The 26478-nt window shown below is 41.9% G+C and overlaps 1 protein-coding gene across 1 annotated transcript in view; it reads left to right on the forward strand.

Moving 5' to 3' along the window:
* LOC141165534 (solute carrier family 22 member 4-like) overlaps nt 1–26478 on the forward strand; it is a 135386-nt gene that overhangs the window by 75518 nt on the left and 33390 nt on the right. The window contains exons 4-6 of the mRNA XM_073651207.1: nt 8651–8822; nt 22815–22941; nt 23025–23125. Of these exons, the coding sequence (XP_073507308.1) occupies nt 8651–8822; nt 22815–22941; nt 23025–23125 (400 nt within the window). The remainder of the gene's footprint in view (nt 1–8650; nt 8823–22814; nt 22942–23024; nt 23126–26478) is intronic.

The raw sequence follows: 26478 nt of genomic DNA on the forward strand, positions 1-26478 counted from the left end.
TGAAGGTCAGTCAGTCCGAAAAATTGGCCAAACTTTGAAAGTGTCCCCAAATGCAGTTGCAAAAACCATCAAGCGCTACAAAGAAACTGGCTCACATGAGGACCGCCCCAGGAAAGGAAGACCAAGAGTCACCTCTGCTTCTGAGGATAAGTTTATCTAAGCCACCAGCCTCAGAAATTGCAGGTTAACAGCAGCTCAGATTAGAGACCAGGTCAATGTCACACAGAGTTCTAGCAGCAGACACATCTCTACAACAACTGTTAAGAGGAGACTTTGTGCAGCAGGCCTTCATGGTAAAATAGCTGCTAGGAAACCACTGCTAAGGACAAGCAACAAGCAGAAGAGACTTGTTTGGGCTAAAGAACACAAGGAATGGACATTAGAACAGTGGAAATCTGTGCATTGGTCTGATGAGTCCAAATTTGAGATCTTTGGTTCCAACCAACCGTGTCTTTGTGCGACGCAGAAAAGGTGAACGGATGGACTCTACATTCCTGGTTCCCACCGTGAAGCATGGAGGAGGAGGTGTGATGGTGTGGGGGGGCTTTGCTGGTGACACTGTTGGGGATTTATTCAAAATTGAAGGCATACTGAACCAGCATGGCTACCACAGCATCTTGCAGCGGCATGCTATTCAATCCGGTTTGCGTTTAGTTGGACCATCATTTAATTTTCAACAGGAAAATGTCCCCAAACACACCTTCAGGCTGTGTAAGGGCTATTTGACCAAGAAGGAGAGTGATGGGGTGCTACGCCAGATGACCTGGCCTCCACAGTCACCAGACCTGAACCCAATCGAGATGGTTTGGGGTGAGCTGGACCGCAGAGTGAAGGCAAAAGGGCCAACAAGTGCTAAGCATCTCTGGGAACTCCTTCAAGATTGCTGGAAGACCATTTCGGGTGACTACCTCTTGAAGCTCATCAAGAGAATGCCAAGAGTGTGCAAAGCAGTCATCAAAGCAAAAGGTGGCTACTTTGAAGAACCAAGAATATAAGACATATTTTCAATTGTTTCACACTTTTTTGTTAAGTATATAATTCCACATGTGTTAATTAATATTTTTGATGCCTTCAGTGTGAATGTACAATTTTCAAAGTCATGAAAATACAGAAAAATCTTTAAATGAGAATGTGTGTCCAAACTTTTGGTCTGTACTGTATATCCATGGGAGACTAGAAGCTGCAATTGTCTGACTGCCTGTACTACACACAGGCAATCATCAGATCTCCTGTGTGTAGCAGAAATGCTCACTTGCTGGGTGGCGATCATAGCAATCTGGCAATGACAACCTCAGGGGTCTCCTGCAGACCTCGGGTTGTCATGCCAACCCATCGGCGACCGATGGGCAGAGCCAGTGACGTGCTTCAGGCGCTGCGATGTTAAATGCCGCTGTCAGAGATTAACGGCAGCATTTAACTAGTTAACAGCCACGGTTGGATCGGGATTCCACCCGCAGCTGTTAGGGGCACATGACAGCTGTACATCTTTCCAAAAATGTGTGTAAACAATTTTGTTTCAAGCATATAATGTTTGTTCAAACACACCTGTGGCAAGTAACAGGTGTTGACAATATGAAAATCACACCTGAAACCAGATAAAAAGGGGAGAAGTTGACTCAATCTTTGCATCTTGTGTCTGGGTGTATCACACTAAGGCCACGGCCCCACTATCAGTATTCGGTCAGTATTTTTTCTCAGGATTGGGAGCCCAAACCAGGTAAGGAACAATCAGAGAAAAGGTGTAATAGAAACAAGTGCACCAATTTTGCATTTATCACCCACTCCTGGGTTTGGCTTCCACTTCTGAGAAAAAATACTGACCGAATACTGACCAAATACTGATAGTTTGGCCGTGGCCTAGGCATGGAGAACAGAAAGAGGAGAAGAGAACTGTATGAGGACTTGAAAACCAAAATTGTTGAAAAATATCAGCAATCTCAAGGTTACAAGCCCATCTCCAGAGATCTTGATGTTCATTTGTCCACGGTGCACAACATAATCAAGAACTTTACAACCCATGGCACTGTAGGTAATCTCCCTGGATGTGGATGGCAGAGAAAAATTTATCAAAAAGGTTGCAACGCAGGATAGTTCGGATGGGGGATAAGCAGCAAATATCAAGCCAATCAAGTTCCAAAGAAATACAAGTTGTCCTGCTGGCTTATAGTGCATCAGTGTTAGCGCGAACTATCCGTCGACATTTAAATGAAATGAAACTCTTTGGCAGGAGACCCAGGAGGACCCCACCACTGACACAAAAACATAAAAAGATAGACTTCAGTTTGCCAAAATGTATGTGAGTAAGCCAAAAATTTTATGGGAAAGTGTTTTTTGGACAGATGAGACCAAGATATAACTGTTTGGTAAATCAGATCATTCTACTGTTTACCCAAAACGAAATAAGACCTACAAAGAAAAGAACACAGTACCTACAGTCAAATATGGTGGCGGTTCAAAGATGTTTTGGAGCCGTTCTGCTGCCTCTGGCACTGGGTGCCTTGACTGTGTGCAAGGCATCATGAAATCAGAAGATTACCAAAGGTTTTTTTGTCGCAATATAGTGCCCAGTGTCAGAAAGCTGGGTTTGCGTCCTAGGTCATGGGTCTTACAGCAGGACAATGACCCCAAATATGCTTCAAGAAGTAACCAGAAATGGATGGAAACAAAGCGCTAGAGAGTTCTGAAGTGGCTAGCAATAAGTCTGTTTCTAAATCCCAATGAATACTTATAGAAAGATTTTAACATTGCTGCTGGGAGAAGGTACCCTTCAAATATGAGAGACCTGGAGCAGTTTGCAAAAGAAGAGTGGTCCAAAATTTTAGTTGAGAGGTGTAAGAAGGAAGTTGATGGTTATAGGAAGCGATTGATTGCAGTTATTTATTCCAAAGGGTGTGCAACCAAATATTAAGTTGAGGGTGCCAGCAATTTTGTCCAGCCTATTTACGGTGTTTTGTGTTAAATTATGTCCAACTTACCTTTTTTTCTCAGTTTTTTTGTGTTGTTCCAATACACACAAAGGAAATAAACGTGTGTGATGAATGGGACCAGAGAGATTCTGCAGAATCCCACCACTGCCACCACTTGTAAAGAATCGCACCAGAGATATCCCGCAGAATCCTACAGCTGCCACCACTTTTGATGGATCCACCCCTCGCCACCCGCCTGATGTCACAATTATGTTAGACGGATCACGTGATATGGATCTGCCCTTTGCACCAACACACTGAGCTACCCTTTGTTCCATGCCCCCTCAGGGACACGTAAGGTCAGATTGGTACAGTTCCACAGGGGTACAGGGAGGCACCGGGAGTGAGAACAGGTGGCCCACTCAGTCACTGACGTGGCACCACACTCGCTCACACCCCTGTGAAGCAGAACCTTGCCGGCCTGGTAGAGCTGCCACCAGATTCTATTAGATATAATTCCCGCTAGGACCGGGGGATTACATCGGGCCAGAAACCAGCCCGGTAGCGTGTTCATTGGACCGAACAACAGATGTGAGGGTTCGTGGATTGAGATAAAAGAGCAGCCCAAGGTTAAATTATATATTTAATAGCCTTAAGGGCACACTAGACAATACACTATATACAGTACATAAGGGTTATACATACATAATGGTCAGAGATGCAAACACAATAGTAGTGGTGCAAAAGATATAAGTAGTTATTGAGAGTCCGTTACCAGTCAGATAGAAGGCCTGGCATGCGGGGGAGGGGCTGCCACATGGGAGGCTGGTGGTCCCCTTTGTTGCACGACTTCTCCCACACGGTGTCGTCGCGACCTCCCGGGGAAAAAGACACTGGGCTATAGCTTCTGGAGCTCTTAAACCCTCTGGGTCACTCTCCCTCCTGCCCCCTGGCTGCACCTAAATCTCCACCCCTGGTCTCTCTCAGCTACAAACTCTAAAAACTAAAATGGGCTATAATTCCTTAATGGACGGTCCTAGGGTGCCGGTTCTGGTGTCATCGGATCCAGCCGGGCCCCTGCTACGCGGGGAGACCAAACACAGTGGCCATAGGGGTTTCCGAAAGGCTGTGCCGTTTATCTCCCCATCCCTACACTCTAGACTGTGTTGGAAGCCAGAGTGGCATTCTTCCTGTTCGTGTGATTCCAAAAATCTATTTGGTGTATCGCTGGGATGTATCGTATTCCCATAACTCGGTATTGAATTATACTTGTCTGACACAAAGGACATGCCGCTTGGCTGGGGTCCACAGGGGTCTTCCTGTGGCAGCTCCACAGCAGAAGATGGGGGTTTTGTCACTCACAGTCCCTCAGCCCCCTCCCTTCTTGTTTAACTGCAAAAGTGTCCAGTTACAGCAGTCCATTGTAGACCTCTATAATCCCGCGCCAAACAGGGCACAATGATTGACATGGGATTATATTGAATATTCTTCACAATGTTTATAACAAAACATGTATAATTGCAATAATTTTCTGGGAGAAATATTTCATTCTATGGAACAATTTCAAGGGTGCCAACACTATCGGTCATGACTGTAATCAGTGCCAGGACAAGGTGTTTTGGTGCCCTAGGCAGATGAAGCCAATGGGGCTTCTCCCTCCCCTACCCCAAAGCAAAATATTGGCTCAGAGACTAAGGTAACAGGATGCACCTAATGCACCTCACCCTTTACCCCCATTTTCTGGAGCAAATTCAGTTTCAGCCATGACTGAATGTGCAACAAGTCTACTTGTGGCCTGAGCTGCATTTACACTGCAAGATAATCACAAATGAACCTTGTTAAAAACGCTCTTTTCAAGATTAACTTGCAGTGTAAGCAGGCTGCAGATAACCTGATGATCATTTCAGTGGGTGAAATGATCTTTTGTGCAGCAAAAAAGATCATGGTTCTTGGCGGTGCATTGATCTGTGTAAACAGAACTCGCACTGCTGAGAACTGACAGCCTATGTGTACTGATTGATCTAGTATCAATCGCTCACTGCGCATCGTTTACTCTGGTCTGCCTTTGCACAAAGGCAGTTAAACAACCACCGATCCGTAGAAGTTTACCGATCGGCCGCCTTGCAGTCTATGTAAACAGACCCTTACTGTATGAGACCCTATACACTACTTATTTCCAGAATTCTTCCCAAACAGAAACATTTTAAATGAATGCTCTTGTGTAAAATAACCCCTTCATTGCTGCTAACAGTAAACCCAGTGTCTGACACCCTAATATAAAGAGAAGTGGTCACTAACAAAAAAATAAAGGCACGCCTAATAAAGTAAACCTTTACAGCAAAAAATGTAGGCATATTTGCTGTCATTTTTGTGATGTTTCTTCACAGTAGACTAAGCTTGAAGCAAGCATTTAAAATCCAATATAGGACATGTCACGCACTAGTGACAATAGAAATGCAGTCAGAGTCTCTCTACCATATTGACATCACCTTAGGGTACACTCACACTTGCGTTTAAAAACTCACTCCCATTCTCATCCACAAAAGTGAAAGATTTTTTCTCCCTTGTCATCCGTGTACTGTCCATATACAATCTGTTTTTTAACTCAGCAGCTATTAATCATTTACAAGACCATTTACAGTTTCCTATGCTACAGAATTGTAACGTATCTGTAAAAATCGGATGCCGCACTGATGGTCCGTATGGCATGACATTTTTTTTTTCTCACACCTACCGGGTTTCGGAGTGAAATCGCATCATGCTGAACAGATCTGCACTGTCTCATTGAGTAATATTGGGTCGAGTGCAGTGCGATGTTTAACACGCACCCATAGACTTGACATGTGAGGAGACCATATTATCATGGTCTCCTCACATGAGCATGGATGATAGTATTTTTTGATTGTAATGTAATTTGCATTTTATTTTTTAAATCAATCCTTTTGTTTCTCCTGACTCCAAGTATAGTTTAAGGAAATTAGTGATTATTAAATTAGTTATTTGTGTTAGGGCTCGTGCAGATGACGGTATTTTCATTACGAGTGCTATCTGACAAAATATCGGATTGCACTCGAACCACTGTTATTCTATGTGCACATGTCAGATTTTTTCCTCGGACTGAGTTTGTCTCATGCCTGAGTTGGATTGATTATTGGATCGCACTTGGCCATGTAAGTCAATGAGTCCGATAAAATAATTGATCAAAGTGTGATTAGCATGATCGGCCCTATTCTCTCCGATGAGAGAAAATACTCTGGTGTAACCCTAGCCTTAAAGTAAACAATGCCTGACCAATTCAACTTCCTCCGCTGTTTATGCGATTGCAATTGTGTATTTCTCATGAACTCATATAACCTTAGTTTACAGTTGCACTTCATACATGAATCCAGCTTTTTTGTTCAGAATAGTCACTATTTTTTCAGACATTAAAAAACTTTTTCCCCTAAATAATTTGATCAAATTGCCCTTTTTGCAAAAACGTTTTTAGGTTTTACATACATCTTGCGTTGGTGGCCTAACACCTTGTATTGTTTATGCTTTCAAGGTGGAAGCAAAGCTGAACTTTGGGATCCTGAAAAACAGCAAAAAACACATCAAAACCTATGTTTTGGCTGTCTTTTTTTAGATCAGGTTTTGGCTGCATAAAATAATGCAGCAAAAAAGTAATGTGTCAATATAGCCCTATATGGTCTCAAGGGTAAGGACAGATGGGGTGGCACTGACATGGCCACGAAAACCATGCTGCACTTGTGGTTCTTAAGAAGACCACTGCTACCCCGTAAGTGAGAATAATAACCAAACAACTCAAAATGTACAAAAATACATTTCTGACATTTCAAGCAAAATATCAGCAACAAATATAGCCATCCTTCTTTTTAATAGCAGTCATAAGCCTTCCATCCATGGAGTCTGTCAGTTTCTAAATGTGTTAATTAACTTTTTGGTCAGCCCCAACCACAAGACTGTGAGATTGTTTTTAAGGCCTTTACTGCCTTTAAGGCCTTTACTGGCTAGCCAGGCAGTGAAGTACTTCAATGCATGCAATGGAGCATGTCCTACATAAAAAAATCATGGTTTTCCTTAAAGAAGCAGACTTTATCTTTTACCACTGCTTGAAGAAGAGGGTCTTCTAAAAACTGTCAGTAGGTTTGGGAATTGATTTTGAGTCCATCTTTAACCCAAAAAGGTCCATCTTTAATAATAGCAGCCCACCTCCACCTTGCTGGTGTCTCAGTCGAAGTGAAGCTCTGTGCCCATTACTGATCCAGCCACAGGCCTATCCATCTGGCCATCAAGAGTCACTCATCTCATTAATCTATAAAACCTTTGAAAAATCTGTCTTTAGCTTTTTCTTCAGTTTTCCCCAGCTCCACCCAGAAAGCTGTCTATGCAATCAACAATATGCCAAACCTGGGCACCCAGCAGACAACACATTGTTCGGCATTCACGGTCTCGACGGCAGATGAGCCTGTCTGCCTAATTATGGCCTTTGATGCACTCCTATTTCCCTCATACCTACAGCAGTCAATTTCCTGTTTGCTAGGAACAACGTCTTTCTACAGTGATCCTAGTCTTGGGTTTGCATCCCTAATATCAGCCAAACAGGTATATTTACTAGGGCATGACAGCTTCTGTCTAGGCTCCCTGACACCTCTGTCCTGATACAGCCCGCCTCCATATCACTGGCCGCTGACAGCCTGCTTAGTAAGCTTTAAAGGGAACACGTCATTAGGATAGGTGCTTTGAGACTGTAGCCAAACCTTGATTTTTAGGTCCCAATTTGGGACTGTCCCACTGGATCTTGGATGGTTAGAAGGTATGCAATAAGCTAACAGACTACAAGTGGCAGTTATTACAACTAATCAAATTTTGTTTCACTTTAACAACAATTACATTTGTAATTACATACAAATGAACAGACAATGCCTCAAACAAATAAGCCACAGTAATCACAGACCATGACATTGGGTTACACTATGCACTTAGTTGCACTTAATTGCAGTCCTCCCTCCATTGGCGATACTATAAAATAAGGTACAAAAGATTAGTCATATTTGTACAAATTTGTCACAAATTCTGGCCTCATATTCGATTTTATTCTTACCTTAAAGGGGTTGTGTACTTTATTTTTATATTAACACATTGGGAACAAGATTTTGTGCCATTTACTAATATATAAGTATTACAGGTTCTCCTGTACTTGTGACCTTCCTCACAGATTGTACAGCTCTGCTGTCCAGAAAATGGCCACCTTTGGAGTAACATGTGACCCGACCTGTCCATTAGCCTCCACCAATTGAAAAACCGCTTTACCCTAAGCAGGCCCCTCCAACAGCAACCATATTGATAACTGGAAAGCAGTTTGTCAGGAAGATCACACTAACAAGTACCTGTATTAAGTTCCACTAAATCATGTCCCCAAAACATTTGTTGAAATAAAGATAAAGTGTACAACCCCTTTAATTATTTTGCTAAGTATTAAACTAAACTTCACTGTCGACTTGCTTCTTTTATTTTAGCTACAATTCAGCTTTGAACTATAGAAAAAAATAATAGTAGATGTTTGTTTGCTCATGATACAACACCTAATTCCATGGGGTATCCCTGCCCCAAAAGGACATCCTGTCACTAATATTACTATAGAATATTCAACAGAAACAGAAATATGAACAGAAATGTGCTCACCCTTCAGCTAAAGTCGCCTTTCTGGGACTAAATTGTTTTTTTTTTTTCATTTTTAATAGGATCTGAAATACTTGGCAAGTCCGCTCGTATCATCTTCTCAACATTAGGTATTTGCATATTTTTTGCAATTGGTTACATGATTCTGCCTTTGTTTGCCTTTTTCATCCGGGACTGGAGAACATTACTGATGGCCCTGACTATTCCTGGATTGCTTTGTGTCCCTTTGTGGTGGTGAGTTCATCTTCGGTAATTTCTTATGAGTAGTGAATAATAATAATAATAATAAATGAATATATAATTTATAATTTTTATTCTCCTATGACTTTAATATTAAAGACCTTAAAGGGTGATCTGAAGTACAACTTGATTTTCATCCTAAATTCCTATCTATTTAAAGCCATAATCAAATTTTTTTCTAATATACTTGAATTAAAAATTCCTTATCCTTCCCTAGCTACACTATTTAACTGCTTTTCTTTTTTCTCCTATTTACTTTTTGATGACTCTTCCTTTGAGAATTCCCAGTGCATGCTGGGAAACTCAAACGAAGCATTATCGGGCTGGACCAGTCCCTACTCTGTCACTGAGCGATATGCACATGTGTGATGTGTACAATGACAGAACGTTCTCACTCGCCGGCTCAGACTAGTAGAAACAAGCTGGCAGGAGAGCGTCACGTTGTGCAGGGACTAGCCCAGCCCCTGAAACGAGCTGATGACGCTTCATTTCAGGGAGGGAGAAGAGGCTGCGGTAGTAATTTTTAATTTAAGTATGTTAGAAAATAGTTTAGATTATGGCATTAAATAGATAGGGATTTAGAATGAAAATTAAGATGTATTTCGTATCACCCCTTTAAAGTCAGAAGGGTTTATTGGTGGGAGTCTGGTTTTGGGACCCCCGTCAGTCACTCCAATGAGTACATTTTGGTATTCTTAGGGTAGGTTTACACAAAGGGCATAAATACTATACTCATTTGCTATAGAATCCAGCCCAATAATCCGAGGCTGGCCCCTTAAAGGGGTTGTCGGGTCTTAAGCTACAAGTCTGCAGTCACTGTAATGTGACTGTGCACTTGTGTATCTTCAGATAGTGCGCCCTGCTTGCTGGGTTGAATCCCAGGGAGAGGGCGGTCATGTTACCGTGCCCATCTAATCATCACGTGACCATATATATGCAAATCACATACTTGCAGTCATGCTTCAGGCGCCAGCACCTTAGAATCCGTACAGCTTGCAGTGCGTGCAATGTGAGAATTAACAAGTCTGCAGTCACATAGAGTAACTGCAGACTTGTAGCTTAACCACTTCGCGCCAGAGCCTGTTTTTGCCTTCGTGACCGGGCCAATTTTTTCAATTCTGACCACTGCCAGTTTATGAAGTAATTACCCTGGAACGCTTCAACGTATTCCCCTGATTCTGAGATTGTTTTTTCGTGACATATTGTACTTCATGATAGTGGTAAAATTTCTTCGATATCACTTGCGTTTATTTGTGAAAAAATCGGAAATTTGGCGAAAATTTTGCAATTTTCAAACTTTGAATTTTCATGCCCTTAAATCAGAGAGATATGTCACACAAAATAGTTAATAAATAACATTTCTCACATGTCTACTTTACATCAGCACAATTTTGGAACCCAAATTTTTTTTTGTTAGGGAGCTATAAGGGTTAAAAGTTGACCAGCGATTTCTCATTTTTCCAACAAAATTTACAAAACCATTTTTTTAGGGACCACATCACATTTGAAGTCACTTTGAGGGGTCTTTATGACAGAAAATACCCAAAAGTGACACCATTCTAAAAACTGCACCCCTCAAGGTGCTCAAAACCACATTCAAGAACTTTATTAACCCTTCAGGTGATTCACAGGAATTTTTGGAATGTGGAAGAAAAAAATTAACATTTAACTTTTTTCACAAAAATGTTACTTTAGACCCAATTTTTTTATTTTCACAGGGGTAACATGAAAAAATGGACCCCAAATTTTTTTGTGCAATTTCTCTTGAGCGTGCTGATACCCCATATGTGAGGGAAAACCACTGTTTGGGCGCACGGCAGGGTTCGGAAGGGAAGGAGCGCCATTAGACTTTTTGAATGTAAAATTTGTCTGAATAATTAGCGGACGCCATGTTGCGTTTGGAGAGCTCCTGATGTGCCTAAACAGTGGAAACCCCCCACAAGTGACACCATTTTGGAAACTAGACCCCTTAGGGAACTTATCTAGATGTGTGGTGAGCACCTTGAACCCCAAGGTGCTTCACAGAAGTTTATAATATTGAGCTGTAAAAATAAAATTTTCACATTTTTCCCACAAAACCGTTTTTCATCCCTTAATTTTGCATTATCATAAGGGTAATAGGATAAATTGCACCATGAAATTTGTTATGCAATTTCTCCTGAACACGCTGATACCCCATATGTGGAGGCAAATTACTGTTTGGGCACATGGCAGGGTTTGAAAGGGAAGGAGCGCCATTTGACTTTTTGAATGTAAAATTTGTTTGAATAATTAGCGGACGCCGTGTCACATTTGGGGAGCCCCTAATGTGCCAAAACAGTGGAAACCCCCCACAAGTGCCACCATTTTGGAAACTATACCCCTTAGGGAACTTATCTAGATGTGTGGTGAGCACCTTGCACCCCCAGCTGCTTCACAGAAGTTTATAATATTGAGCCGTAAAAATAAAATTTTCACATTTTTCCCATAAAAAATGTTTTTCATTCCCTAATTTTGCATTATCATAAGGGTAACAGGATAAATTGCACCATGAAATTTGTTGTACAATTTCTCCTGAGTACGCCGATACCCCATATGTGGGGGAAAACCACTGCTTTGGTGTACGGCAGGGTTCGGAAGAGAAAGAAGCGCTATGTTGGCTGGGATAGGCAGCAGACACCATGTCACGTTTGAAGAGTCGCTGACATGCCAAAACAGCAGAAACCCCCACAAGTGACCCCATTTTGTAAACTACACCTCTCAAGGAATTCATCTAGGGAAGTAGTGAGCATTTTTTAATTTTTAAATTTATACCATTGGGCAGTGAAAAAAGCATAATTATATTTTTACCACAAAAAAATGTTTTACCCTCAGATTTTACATTTTCACACAGGGCAATGGGTAAAAATGGTGCCGAAATGTGTCACACAATTTCTTCTAAAAGTGTCAATACCCCATATGTGGCTGTATCGTACCACTTAGCCATACGGTGAGATTTGAGGGGGAAGGAGCGCTATTTGACAATTGGAGAACAAATTATTGTAGAATAGGCATTTGGATTTGGGAGCACAAAATTTTCTGAATTTCTTTTGGGGGGCAAGGACCATTTTGCTTTTCCAGATCCTTTCTGCTACCAGTAACTTGGAAGTCCCTTATATTTTTAACAGATGATGGACCTGAGTGGGGACTAGCTTTTTTTGAGGACTGAGTTGAAGCTTTTATTGGGAACATTTTACGTAACATTTATCCGGCACTCTAGGCTGAGCACTTACATCGGGGTTTCCATCTAATTTTCCAAGTGATGTAATTCAGATGAAACCCCTGCAGGATCCATTCACTGTAATGAGGCAGCAGAGTTACTCTGGACTCCGTCTGGCCTCTGTTTAGTGGTGTCCTTTTTTTCAGAAGTGCACAAAACTGTGGCCAACCGCACTTTTATGCACGCCTAAAACAAATGACACCGTGGGATCCCAGGCTAGACGGCATCCACAGTGGCCTATATCTGCCTCATTACAGGGAATCTTCCATCATGGGTTCTGGCTGAATCACATATTTCAGAGATTTACACGGAAACTCTGGTGTAAGTGCTCAGCGCAGAGCACAGGATAAATGTGAGCAGAGCCTTACTGGGATCTTTGGGAGACATAATAAACAAATCAGTAGCAGGTGAATAATATTTGTTTTATTTATTTTTTATGCCGTTCCTAGTGTGATATAACTGATTAGATTACTTTATTCTTCGGGTCAGTGCGATTACAGAGATACCAGATTTATATCGGGTTTTTATGACTGACAGCTGTCACACTAAAATACGCTTTTTTTGCAAAATCTAGTTTTTGCATCACCATATTTTGAGAGCTATAATTTTTCCATATTTCGGCCGATAGAGTCATGTGATGGCTTGTTTTTTGCGGGACGAGTTGAAATTTTTATTGGAACCATTTTTGGGCACGTGACATATTTTGATCGCTTTCTATTCCGTTTTTTGGGAGGTAAAGTTAACAAAAACAAACACTTCAGGAATTGTTTTTTGAGTTTTTTTTTATGCCGTTCTGCGTGTGGTAAAAGTGATCAGGCAGCGTTATTCTTCGGGTCAGTACGTTTACAACGATACTACACTTACTGTATTTTTTTCATGTTTTGGCGCTTTTACACAATAAAACAATTTTATAGAAAAAAAAATATTTTTTTTGCATTGCTTTATTCTGAGCGCTATAACTTTTTTATTTTTTGGCTGATGGAGCTGTATGGCGGCTTTTTTTTGCGGAACAAGATGACGTTTTCAGTGGTACCATTTTTATTTCTATTCTGCTTTTTGATCGCATTTTTTTCCACTTTTTGTTTGGCGATATGATCAAAAAGCATATTTTTTTGCTTCGTTTTTTATTTATTTTTATTACGGTGTGCACAGAAGGAGTTAATTAGTGTGACAGTTTTATAGCTCGGGTTGTTTCGGACGCGGCGATACCAAATATGTGTGCTTTTTTTGGTTTTGTAATAATTTACGGATTTATTGGTTTAATATTTTATTTATTTTTATTTATTTTGTGATTTTTTTTTTTAATAGTTTAAAAACTTTTTTTTTACTTTTTTTTACATTTTTACTTAGTCTCTGTATGGGACATTAATTTTTATTTTTCTGATCTCATGTAATGTAATACACATATATTACATTATATGAGATCTTCACTGACTGTTTCAGTCAGAGTCTCCTGTCTGACTTCAGCTACATACAGTCTGAAGTCAGACAGGAAGGACACCATATATGGCAGAGCTGGAGGCGGTCATGTGACCTCCAGCTGCCATAGCAACCCCAGGTCCTCAAACGAAACGGAGGTCTTCGGAGGTAAGTAAGACGACCCCCTCTCTTCCTGCTGTCTCCTATATGCCGTGATCACTATAGATCACAGCATATAGAAGACAGCAAAGGGTTAACATCACTGGGACCTGATCTAATCAGGTCCCGATGATGTACCCTGTCAGAGCTAACGCTCTGCACCGGAATCGCAGTGCTTGCAGGACCCTGGGGGTCCTGAGCACTGCGAGACCACCCACCGTTTTTAAACGTCGGCACTGCACAGAGCCCGGCAAGCGCCGACGTTTATCTACAGTGGGCGGTCGGGAACCGGTTAAGACCCCTATAAAGGGAAAGTGTCATAAAAATGTTTTCAACAACTGTAAAGTATTGGTCTTTTAATTATGGTAAAAAAGTTTTGCTATTTTCTAATTTTAAACACTAGGGGAGCAGTTGCTGACATTTATTATAAAAGCCTAGTGTATTGCTAGCTCGCATTACGACTGCTATACAAATGGGCGGGATCTGCTCGTAATGTGTCTGATGTCTCTCCTCCCCTTCTGGCGTTTGCAAAAGGATAAGGGAAAATTAAGTTTTGGATCATGATGCAGAGACATTTTGCTGGTGACTGCAATGTGTTATTAATATGTGAACAGTGTCATCGAGGACGGCTGACAGCTCTGATTCTGTTAGTTGGCGCGGCACTGCACACTGTATCACACATAATCGGATTAAACACACAGCTCAGTGGACTGTATTATACATGATAGGATTTAAAAAAAAAGGTAAAGAGGGCATCACTCAATATTTGTTGGGATCAACCTACCGCATAACATACAAGCCAAACAAGACACTGTAAAAACGTTTAACCCCTTAACATCCGCCATAACGCATTTTCAAGGCAGCAGTTAAGGGTACTTATTTCTCAGCGCCGTGAAAATGCGACGCTGAGGAATAAGGCTGTAGCGCCCCCCCAGAGTCGGAAATTCTCCGGGTCTCTGGTACCAGGAGTAGCTGAGACCCTGGAGAATATGACCAGGGTCGGTTTTTCCGGTCCCCTGTCACGTGATCGCCGCTATTCACCGAATAGCGGCGATCACGAAAAAAAAAGTGTGCCCGCAGATTCCAATGATTTCTCTCTCGTCTGACATGATATATATGTCAGAGGAGGGAGAAATGAAGCCCCTCGAGCCCCCGGTACCTCTGCCGTACTCCGATCTCCCCCTGATGGTCCCCCGACTCCCCGGCAAAAAAAAAATTAGCGGCGTCTCTTGAGATCTGCCTGGCAACAACAGGGACTTTTCCCTATTGGTTCATTTTGATCACTGTGATAAACCGTATCACAGTGATCAAAATAAAAAAAAAATAAAGCAAACCCACTCTTGTACCCCCGTTAGCTAAATAAAAATTATAGAATAAAAAATAGGGTTAGCCCAGGGTTAGGGTTAGCCCAGGGTTAGGGTTAGCCTAGGGTTAGGGTTAGCTTAGAGATAGCCTAGGGTTAGGATTAGCATTAGCCTAGGGTTAGGGTTAGCCCAGGGTTAGGGATAGCACAGGGTTAGGGTTACGGTTACTATTACGGCTAGGGTTAGGGTTGTGCTAGGGTTAGGGTTGGGAGTTTTTCAGAAGTAAAGAAAAAAAATGATGACGATATGGCGACCAGTGTTGAGTGCAAGTGCTCTCTACTTGAGTTTGCATCGGGTGCTCGAGTGACAAGCTCAAGTCCTCGCCCTGCATGTTTTGCGGTTGTTACAAAGCCAAAAAAACATGCGTGGATTGCCTGCCATACACGAGCAATCCCCATATGTCTTTTTTGGGTGTCTAACAACCGTGAAACATGTGGGGCAGGGACTCGAGTACCCGTGATACATGGTGCATACCCAAGTACACGATGCAAACTCAAGTAGCGAGCACTTGCGCTCAAGACTAATGACAACTTATTTAATATGATGACCTAATGTTATCAAATTCTATGTCGTGCCTCTGGGTTCAAAATGTTCACTACACCCCTTGTTAAAATCCTTGAGGGGTCTAGTTTCCAAAATGGGGTCACTTGTGGGGGGTTTCCACTGTTTAGGCGCATCAAGGGCTCCCAAAACTTGACATGGCGTCCGATAATTATTGAAAGCAAATTTTACATTCAAAAAGTGAAATGGCGCGCCTTCCCTTCCGAGCCCTGCCGTGCTCCCAAACAGTGGTTTTCCCCCACATATGGGGTATCTGCTTACTCAGGAGAAATTGCGCAACAAATTTTATGATGCAATTTCTTCTTTTACCCTTATGAAAACGCAAATTTGGAGGCTGAAAAACATTTTTGTGGGAAATATGTGAAAATTTTATTTTTATGCTCAATGTTATAAACTTCTGTGAAGCTCCTGGGGGTTCAAAGTGCTCACCACACATTGGTTTTCCCCACATATGGGGTATCGGCTTACTCAGGAGAAATTGCACAACAAATTTTGGAGCTCATTTTCTCTTGAGAGAATTAAAAATTTGGGGCCTGAAGTAAAATTTGTGTGAAAAAAAAGTTAAATATTAATTTTTTCTATCCACGTTGCTTCAGTTCCTGTGAAGCACGTGAAGGGTTAATAAACTTCTTGAATGTGGTTTTGAGCACCTTGAATGATGGAGTTTTTAGAATGGTGTCACTTAATCATAGAATCATAGAATGGTAGAGTTGGAGGGGACCTCCTGGGTCATCTGGTCCAACCCCCTGCTCAAAGCAGGATTCACTAAATCATCTCAGACAGATTTCTGTCCAGCCTCTGTTTGAAGACGTCCATTGAAGGGGAACTCACCACCTCTCGTGGCAGCCTGTTCCACTCATTAATCACCCTAACTGTCAAAAAGTTTTTTCTAATATCTAATCTGTGTCTCCTCCCATTTAGTTTCATCCCATTGCTTCTAGTCTTTCCTTGTGCAAATGAGAATAAAGATGATCCTTCTACAATGTGACAGCCCTTGACATATTTGTAGACAGCTATTAAGTCTCCTCTCAGTCTTCTTTTTTGCAAGCTAAACATTCCCAAATCCTGCAACCGTTCCTCATAGGACATGGTTTGCAGACCAGTCACCATTCTGGTCGCTCTTCTCTGAACTTGCTCCAGTTTGTCTATGTCTTTTTTAAAATGTGGTGCCCAAAACTGTACACAGTATTCCAGATGAGGTCTGACCAAAGAGGAGTAAAGACCAATAATGACTTCACGTGATCTAGACTGTATGCTTCTGTTAATACATCCCAGAATTGTATTTGCCTTTTTTGCTGCTGCATCACACTGTTGACTCATGTTCAGTCTATGATCTATTAGTATACCTAAGTCTTTTTCACATGTACTGTTGCTTAGCTCTATTCCTCCCATTCTGTATATGCTTTTTTCATTTTTATTGCCCAGATGTAGTACTTTGCATTTTTCCCTGTTAAAAACCATTCTGTTGGTTGCTGCCCACTGCTCCAGTTTATTTAGGTCTTTTTGAATCCTCTCTCTCTCTTCTCTAGTATTAGCTATCCCTCCTAGCTTTGTGTCATCAGCAAATTTAATCAGTTTACCCTCAATTCCTTCATCTAAATCATTGATAAAGATGTTGAACAATACAGGTCCCAGGACGGAGCCCTGTGGTACCCCACTTGAGACATTCATCCAGCTGGATGTGAAGCCATTTACAACCACCCTTTGAGTCCGATCACTAAGCCAGTTATGAATCCACCTAACAGTTGCCTGGTCCATTGCATACTTGGTCATTTTTTCAATAAGGATGGTGTGAGATACTTTGTCAAATGCTTTGCTGAAGTCAAGATATACTATATCTACAGCATTTCCCTGATCCACCCAGTCAGTGATTCTGTCATAGAAGGAAATTAAGTTAGTCTGACATGACTTGTTAGTTACAAACCCATGCTGACTCTGGTTAATCACTTCATTCTTATCCAGGTACTTATATACATGTTGTTTAATAATTTGTTCAAAGATCTTTCCTGGTATAGAAGTCAGACTCACCGGCCTATAGTTCCCTGGGTCCACCTTCTTCCCCTTTTTGAAGATAGGAACAACATTTGCTCTTCTCCAGTCTTCTGGGACTTCTCCTGTTCTCCAAGAATTTTCAAAGATTATGGAGAGTGGTTCTAAAATTTCTTCTATGATCTCCTTCAGTACTCTGGGGTGTAATTCATCTGGACCTGGAGACTTGAACTCATTTATGTTAGCTAAATATTCCCTCACAATCTTTCTGTTTACAGATAACTTGGATTCCTCTATTCCTTTAAAAGGACAGTGAAGATCAGTTGATGTTACATTTTCTTTCTGAGAAAAAACAGATGCAAAATAGGAGTTAAAAAGTTCGGCCTTCTCAACATCCTCTCTTACCATTTCTCCATTTTCATCCTGTAAAAATCCTATAGCATCTTTGACTTTTCTTTTACTTTTGACATACCCCCAAAATCCTTTTTTATTGCTTTTGACATCTCTTGCAAGCCTTAATTCATTGTCAGCTTTAGCTAACCTAATACGTGCCCTGCAGGATCTGCAGACTGCATTATAATCTTCTATAGATATGCCTCCCTCTTTCCATTTAATAAACATTTCTTTCTTTCTTTTTAGCATGTGTTTAAGTTCTGTGTTCATCCATCCTGGTTTCCTTAAATGCTTCCCATTCTTCCTACTTTTCGGGATTGTTAACGATTGTGCTTTGAGAATCTCATTTTTAAAAATTTCCCATCCTTCCTGGACATTTTTGTCCTTAAGGACATCCAGCCATTGGATCCCTCCTATTCTCTTTCTGAGACTCTTAAAATCTGCCTTTCTAAAATCTAACCTTGAAGTTTGAGTCTTCACATGTCTTCCTCCTCTAGTTATCCAAAATTCTATAATAGCATGATCGCTGCCTCCTAGGGTCCCAGCCACCTTTACCTCCTCAACCATTTCCTCCCTGTTTATAAGGATTAGATCCAAAGTAGCAGATCCCCTTGTTTTCTCCCCTACCTTTTGGAAGATAAAGTTGTCAGCAAGAGAGGATAAGAATTTGCTTGACCTGTTAGTTTTACTTGAGAGAGATTCCCAACAAATGTCTGGATAGTTGAAATCTTCCATGACCACTACGTCATATTTTTTGGAGAACTTGGTCATTTGATACATAAAGAGTTCATCCATATCTTCAGCTTGCCCAGGTGGCCTGTAGTAAATGCCTGCAATGGTGTCCTTTCCGTTGTTCTCTCCTTGTATTCTTACCCAAACAGTTTCCACAGAACTCCCAGTCTCTGAAGCTTCAATCTCTGTGCAGATATACGCTTTTCTAACATACAATGCGACACCTCCTCCTCGTTTATCAAGTCTGTTTCTTGCAAATAAGTTGTATCCTTTTAGCCTTGTATTCCAATTATGTGTATCGTCCCACCAAGTCTCAGTGATTCCAATGACATCATATTCCTTTTCCTGCATTAGTAGTTCCAATTCTCCTTGTTTGTTGCCCATGCTTTGTGCATTTGTATAAAAACATTTTAGTTTTTGATTGGTTTCTCTTCCTCCCATATTTTTATTATTTAAATTGTTTTGTCTTTGTTCTTCAATTCCACTTCCAGTAGCAGAGATCTCAATAGTATTTGTCAGCTGTATGGCTTTTTCTGGCCTTTTGCTTCCCTTCCCACATTGTTCTAGTTTAAAGCTCTCCTGATGAGTGTAGCAAGGCGACTTCCAAATACACGTTTTCCAGTCTTCGTAAGGTGCACCCCATCTCTAGCAAGTAGTCCATCGTATAGGTAATTCATTCCGTGATCCAGAAATCCAAATCCTTGTTGACGACACCATCGACGTAGCCAGTTGTTCACCTGTAGAATCTTATTCCACCTCATTGTTCCATGGCCATCCACTGGGAGGATGGATGAGAAGACCACCTACGCTCCCAATTCTTTCACTTTCTTGCCTAAGTCTTCAAAGTCACTGCAGATGGTTTCCAGGTCCTTTCTTGCGGTGTCATTTGTCCCCACATGTATTAGCCGGAATGGGTAGTGATCTGTAGGTCTGAAGAGTCTTGATATCCTGTCAGACACATCTTTAATTTTTGCTCCTGGAAGACAGCACATTTCTCTTGAGGTTATGTCTGGTCTGCAGATAGCGGCCTCTGTTCCTCTTAGCAGGGAATCCCCCATGACCACCACTCTCCGTTTTTTCTTCACAACATTCTTCTTTCTCCATCCAGGAGGATTCTGAGGGCTTACAAGGTTATTCATTGCTGGCAAAGTGTTATTTTGCTGTATTTCTTCATGGTTCTCCTGCGTGAGAGCCTGGTACTGGTTCCTGAGCAGTATGGGTGCTGACTGCCTCTCGATCCTCCTGCTTCTGTGGGTCACATGCTTCCATTCCTCTGTTTCATCAGGCGCAGTTCGAATTTCTTCTCTTTCAGTATCATGAAGAGATAATTCTGCTCTGTCTAAGAACTCTTCACCTTCCTTAATGATTTTCAAGGTAGTTAACCTCTCTTCTAGATTTCGCAACTTTTCCTCCAACAGGGACACAAGCTTGCATTTCTGGCATGTGAAGTTTGGCTTTTCCACTGGCAAGTCTGTGAACATGTAGCAGGATATGCAGCTCACCAAATGGCTCCTGGACTCTTCCATGTTCTTACTGTTAATGTTCTGAAAACAGTGAAAAAAGCGGTTTACCGATGTCCTCTTTTCAGCTCCAACAGCCAAAATCCAGTGTTCTTTGAGCTCGCGGAGACTATTCACTTACCCCAAAATGCAGTGGGAATATACAAATTATCTCCTCAGGACTCCTCCCCTGGTTTACCGACGTCCTCTTTTCAGCTCCAACAGCCAAAATCCAGTGTTCTTTGAGCTCGCGGAGACTCTCCACTTACCCCAAAATGCAGTGGGAATATGCAAATTATCTCCTCAGGACTCCTCCCCTGGTTTACCGACGTCCTCTTTTCAGCTCCAACAGCCAAAATCCAGTGTTCTTTGAGCTCGCGGAGACTCTTCACTTACCCCAAAATGCAGTGGGAATATGCAAATTATCTCCTCAGGACTCCTCCCATGGTTTACCGATGTCCTCTTTTCAGCTCCAACAGCCAAAATCCAGTGTTCTTTGAGCTCGCGGAGACTCTTCACTTACCCCAAAATGCAGTGGGAATATGCAAATTATCTCCTCAGGACTCCTCCCCTGGTTTACCGACGTCCTCTTTTCAGCTCCAACAGCCAAAATCCAGTGTTCTTTGAGCTCGCGGAGACTCTTCACTTACCCCAAAATGCAGTGGGAATATGCAAATTATCTCCTCAGGACTCCTCCCCTGGTTTACCGACGTCCTCTTTTCAGCTCCAACAGCCAAAATCCAGTGTTCTTTGAGCTCGCGGAGACTCTTCACTTACCCCAAAATGCAGTGGGAATATGCAAATTATCTCCTCAGGACTCCTCCCCTGGTTTTGGGTATACTTTTGGGTATATTCTGTCATGTAGACCCCTCAAAGTCACTTCAAATGTGATGTGGTCCCTAAAAAAAAATGGTGTTGTAAATTTTGTTGGAAAAATGAGAAATCGCTGGTCAACTTTTAACCCTTATAACTTCCTAACAAAAAAAACATTTTGGTTCCAAAATTGTGCTGATGTAAAGTAGACATGTGGGAAATGTTATTTATTAACTATTTTGTGTGACATATCTCTCTGATTTAAGGGCATAAAAATTCAAAGTTTGAAAATTGCAAAATTTTCAACATTTTCGTCAAATTTCATTTTTTCACAAATAAACGCAAGTGATATCGACGAAATTTTACCACAATCATGAAGTACAATATGTCACAAAAAAACACTCTCCGAATCAGGGGGATCCGTTGAAGCGTTCCAGAGTAATTACCACATAAAGTGACGGTGGTCAGAATTGTAAAAATTGGCTTGGTCATTAAGTACATAATTGGCTTTGTCCTTAAGGGGTTAAAAGGCACAATGGCTATAATAAATGTCCAGACCAAGCCACTATAGAGCTTTAGATCTAAACTGTCTGCTAATATGAGGAAATCATCAATTGTTCTAACTATATTAGGAACATATCAAAGTATGCCATAAAGCTAGATCAGCAATGCAAAGACTTATAATTGGAACCAATGTAATAGGAAATAAATCAAAACAAACAGCTGATAGTACCTGAGCCCAATGGCTAATGTGCATTCTTAAGATGAGGAATTTTAGATAAGCATTGCTCAAAAAAATGAGTATACAACATATTTACACCAAATGAATAAACATTCTAGATGACCAAATAATGCAGCATGTGCATATGAAGCAAAGATGATTAGAATACTGAAAAAGACTTACTGTCAGCACAACTGTGAAAGCTATTGAAAATATAGGACAAGGTTAAAATTAGGCAAATTGAGGTAACCTGTATGATGGTACATGAACAGAAAAGGGATAACCACACATATCGCGACTAGGGGTGTGGCTTCATCAGGGGCAGAAATGTAACTGCAAGTGGCTCACACAGACATATATATATATATATATATAATATATATATATCTCCTTGATAAGTTCTAGCCAAGGGAGGTAGGAGCTGTCTCATGTGACTCCATGACGCTTGTCAATTAAGGCAAATTGTAATAAAGTTAAGTGAAGGTTAACCGTGCGCATGCGCACACCAGAAATTATTGTGAAAGGTCGCCAGATACATCATCGGAGCACGCGCCAGTGCCCATTGTAAGTCAGGATATAAGATGGATTTCCCAGTGCATGCACAGATATCACCTAGCGCAAGTAATGTAATAAATAACAGCACACATATGTAAAGTGAGTACTGGCCCATGTATGCACGCACAAGTGCGGCAACAATAAAATACCAATGGCACATACAGAATGAATGAAATTAAAAAAAAGTATTCAGTATTGTAATGCGCAGACTCCGTACCAAGCTGAATAGTCGGCGTCTGCGCAATAACAGCATACACAGCGGCACCCAGGCAAGTGCCAATTACAAGGCAAAATACAAAATGTCTTTCTCAGCGCATGCGCAGATTCCACCTAGTGTGCGTGATATTTTCACATAAGGAAAATGGCGCACACATGTGAAATAAGTACTGGCCCATATGCGGCATACACAAATGCGACAACAATGCAATGTCTATGGCAAATACAGAATAAATGGAATATTAAATAACATTAAAGCACATGCGTAGATGGACAAGTAGGGAGTGCAAGGAAAGTAAGACTTCTTCTTGAATTGTTCTCTTCCAGGATTATTCCAGAATCTCCACAATGGCTGATCACGCAGGGAAGGATAGAAGAAGCCGAGGCTATAATAAGGAAGGCGGCAAAACAAAATAAAGTAACAGCACCTGCCGTCATCTTTAAGACTGCTGAGGTAAAGTATGTGATAGCGTCTGTGTGGAGCAGATACATTCCTGTGTCAGATCCTTTGCTGAGGATATCTATATCTCTTCATAGCTGGATGACACCATGCAGCGCCACAACAGACGATATACCATCTTGGATTTATTGAAAACCCACAACATACGACTCATCACACTGCTTACAATCTTGTTGTGGTGAGTAATGTCTTCAGATAAAATAGTGTATGGGCATGACATTTGTTAGAAAACATTTGACAATGTGAGAGTGATGGTAATAAATGCTAAGACTGGTATCCACAGCTCGGCCTCCATTTCCTGCCTCACATGCTCGAGGGCTATATCACATATTCTCACCTAGAAGATATACTCCATATTTGTGTCACAAAAGGTGATATGACCAGTATGTGGAAATATCCTACTACATTGGACTTTACATATATGCGTCATTTGCCCCTTCCCACAAATGGACTTAACTGTACATCCAGATTGAAGGTAATTTCCCACAATCGGGTAAACAGTTATGACTCATGTGCCCATGCCATCCGCAGCAAGAGTTGGCTGTTATACAGGTACCTGCTACATGTGATGAGACCTGACACAGTGCCTATCTCAGCACTTTAACCCCAGTAGTGACAGCGGTATGTGAGGAGTTGGACAAAGGGAGATCACTCCTATTTTTGGCCCATTGGCACCCCTGCAGCTTTCGGTGGTTGTTATGGCAACAAAGAGGCCCAACAATGGCCTCCGTGTCTGCCCTGCCATATCTATCAGCCGATCAAATCCCGCGTAGGTGGGGTCTGATTGTCTGTCAGTCAACTTAGTACTACACTGCTTTATCGAGGCAATCAATAGGTCCATGTCCCCTTGTGAGACTAGCAAGTACTGTAAGAAGAAAAGCAAAAAAAAAATGTTTGTTAGTGTTATAAAAAAATAATCATAATATTAGTTTTAATAACAAAAAAATTGTTTATGTTACGGATCCGGGTGGTGGAACCTCTGTGCTGCGGTGCAAGGAGGGACCAGAGGGGCGTAACTAGGTATCAATTCGGACTGACCAAGGTCGCACGGCGGCTCAATCGACTCCGTGAACCAGGGAAGGACTGAGCAGAGGGACCAGGTGCTACTCTGGGCCAGTCCTTGTACGAGAGCAGGTGACTCCCATGGGTCAGAAGGCAGGGATACAACAGATGAGCACGGCAGGCAGGCTGACGGGTGATCCCGGTAGACGGACTGGCAGACACCACGGGTAACTGGCAGGAGCCTCCAGGTAGGCAGGCTGGTAGGCACGGCGGGTAACTGGTACGTTCTCCGGGCAGGCAGACTATCCTGGCCCATAGACAGACTGGCGAGTTGGATCGTAGGCAGACTGTCGGGCTGGAGAGTGTACTTGGCTGGCGGAGACAGGTAGCAGGTAAAGGCTCCGGATAAGCGGACTGGCCAAGCCCATAGACAGACTGCCGGGCTGGGCTGTAAGAAGACTGTTGGGCTGGACTGGTAGTCGGGCGGGCGGACTGGACTGGTAGTCAGGCTAGCGGACTGGACTGGTAGTCAGACTGGCAGCGGGACCCGAGGGCTGAAGCAGAGTTAGTACACAGAGCAACAACCTTGCACGGGCACCTCCATTCTGGAGGAGGTGCCTTTTATATGAGAAGTCTTCTGGCCATTGGCCGGGGACTCCTTAGGACGGCGCGCGCGCGGTTCCTTTAAGAGGGAGGGAGCGCGCCCTAAGCACAGTGCTCGGGAAGCTGCGCGCGCCGGCAGCAGCAGGAGAGCCGGAAGACGCCGGGACAGGAGCGCGGCGGTAAGGGGGACGGCGTCTCTGCCTGTCAGGGGGCAGAGACGCCGATGCTACAGTTTATCTTTAAAAAAAAAAAAAACCCTCACAAAAAGTCACATATTTGGTAATGCCACATTTCTAACGACCTGTACTATAAAACTATCAATTTTCATACCAAGTGTTGAATGTTGTTAAAAAAAATCTATGAAAAATTATTATATAGATGCCAATTTTTATTAGTCTTGGCTCAATATGTATTCCACAATGGTATAAATAAAACTATAACTCATTACGCAAAAAAAACAAGTCCTCATACAGTTCTGTAAACAGAAAACGGAAAAGTTTGGACTCTTACAATATGGAATTTTTAGGCCAAAAATAGATTTTTCTTGTGAAAAAGTAGTAAGGCATTAAAAAAAGGATAAATTGGTATGGACATATTCGTATCCACCCACAGAATAAAGGTAACAATTACATTTAAATGTAATTAAATTTAATGTTTTTTGTTCATACCTACTACCAAAAAATTAATTAAACAATGATCAGAAAAATAATACATACTGTCAGGGACGTCACAAGGATGACACTGGGGAAATCACACAATATTCCACCGCTGCCGTCACTCTGTCAGGATTGAGCAGAGATTCGCGCACACGATCTCGATTACTCACTACATAGGTATCGGCAAGCGCGCAGTGAGCGTATGGCGTACACACCTCCGGATTCCAACACAGGGAATACGTGTATGATCACTGCCAGCTTCACGATAGCCCACTTATTGTTATTCGCTGCCACCACCGACCAAATTTGAGCTATAATACAGGCCTGGTCGGACGCCTGCTTTCTGGTAGCGTATGGCTTGAGGGGAGGGAACGCTTACAGAATAAAAGAAACAGGACTATTAAATTTTATATTTAATCCAAAAGGGAGGCAGTGTTTATGAAAAATACACAAAAGGTTTTACAAAAGGAGACATTTAGAGTACAGAATATACGGTTTCAAAAATAAAATAGAATGAAAGAAGAACTTACTATAAAGATCGCAGAGGCGACTCGGTATAGTTGGTCCTATGCCCGTTCAGCGAACGTGATCCGTGTTACACATAAATATGTACTTCCAACATGAGTGCTGACCCATCTTCGGTCGGGTCTTTTATGCCGAAGGGGGGACCTGCCCACACACTCTTCTGTAATGACATCACGTGGGCTGGGCTCCAGCCTTCATATTTTTATTAAAAATATCTGGCTTCTGCGATAACTTCTCTCTGGTTGATTGCAGAAGCCCGAAAGTGATACCATATTTTCCATTATGAATTTGCCTTTCTTTACACACATGACATAGCTGTGGTCTGTTATTTTGTACTTTTGCATTATCGCTCTTTGGAGGGGCATACGGAAAATTATGCATATTGTTCCTTAGCTGACCCTGCCACTAAAAATATGGGCCCCATTATTATCGGAGGTATAGAACTTTAGATATTCCATATTTTGTGTCGGTGCCGGACAGACTTCAGATTTCTGTTGAATTCTTTTGAAGCCAGGGACTAAATCTTCCTCACCTAGGTGTAAATTTATCACAGGCCTGTGTCATACACTCGCATGTTAATTGGGTTGGTAGTACCCTTTGCGCTAGCATCTGCCTCTTAGCCACTTCTCCTGTGTGTGCTAATTTGCATAGAAGCAACTTGCCGAAGTGTCAGCTCTTTTCCTTTGACAAATGGTATAGAGGAGGGAAGGGAGGGTTTCAGGGGGGAGAGAGAAATCCGTAATAT

The sequence above is a fragment of the Phyllobates terribilis genome, unplaced genomic scaffold (assembly GCF_046119375.1).
Source record: "Phyllobates terribilis strain yellow unplaced genomic scaffold, ASM4611937v1 Scaffold_11__3_contigs__length_659146591, whole genome shotgun sequence".
Taxonomy (NCBI): Eukaryota; Metazoa; Chordata; class Amphibia; order Anura; family Dendrobatidae; genus Phyllobates; species Phyllobates terribilis.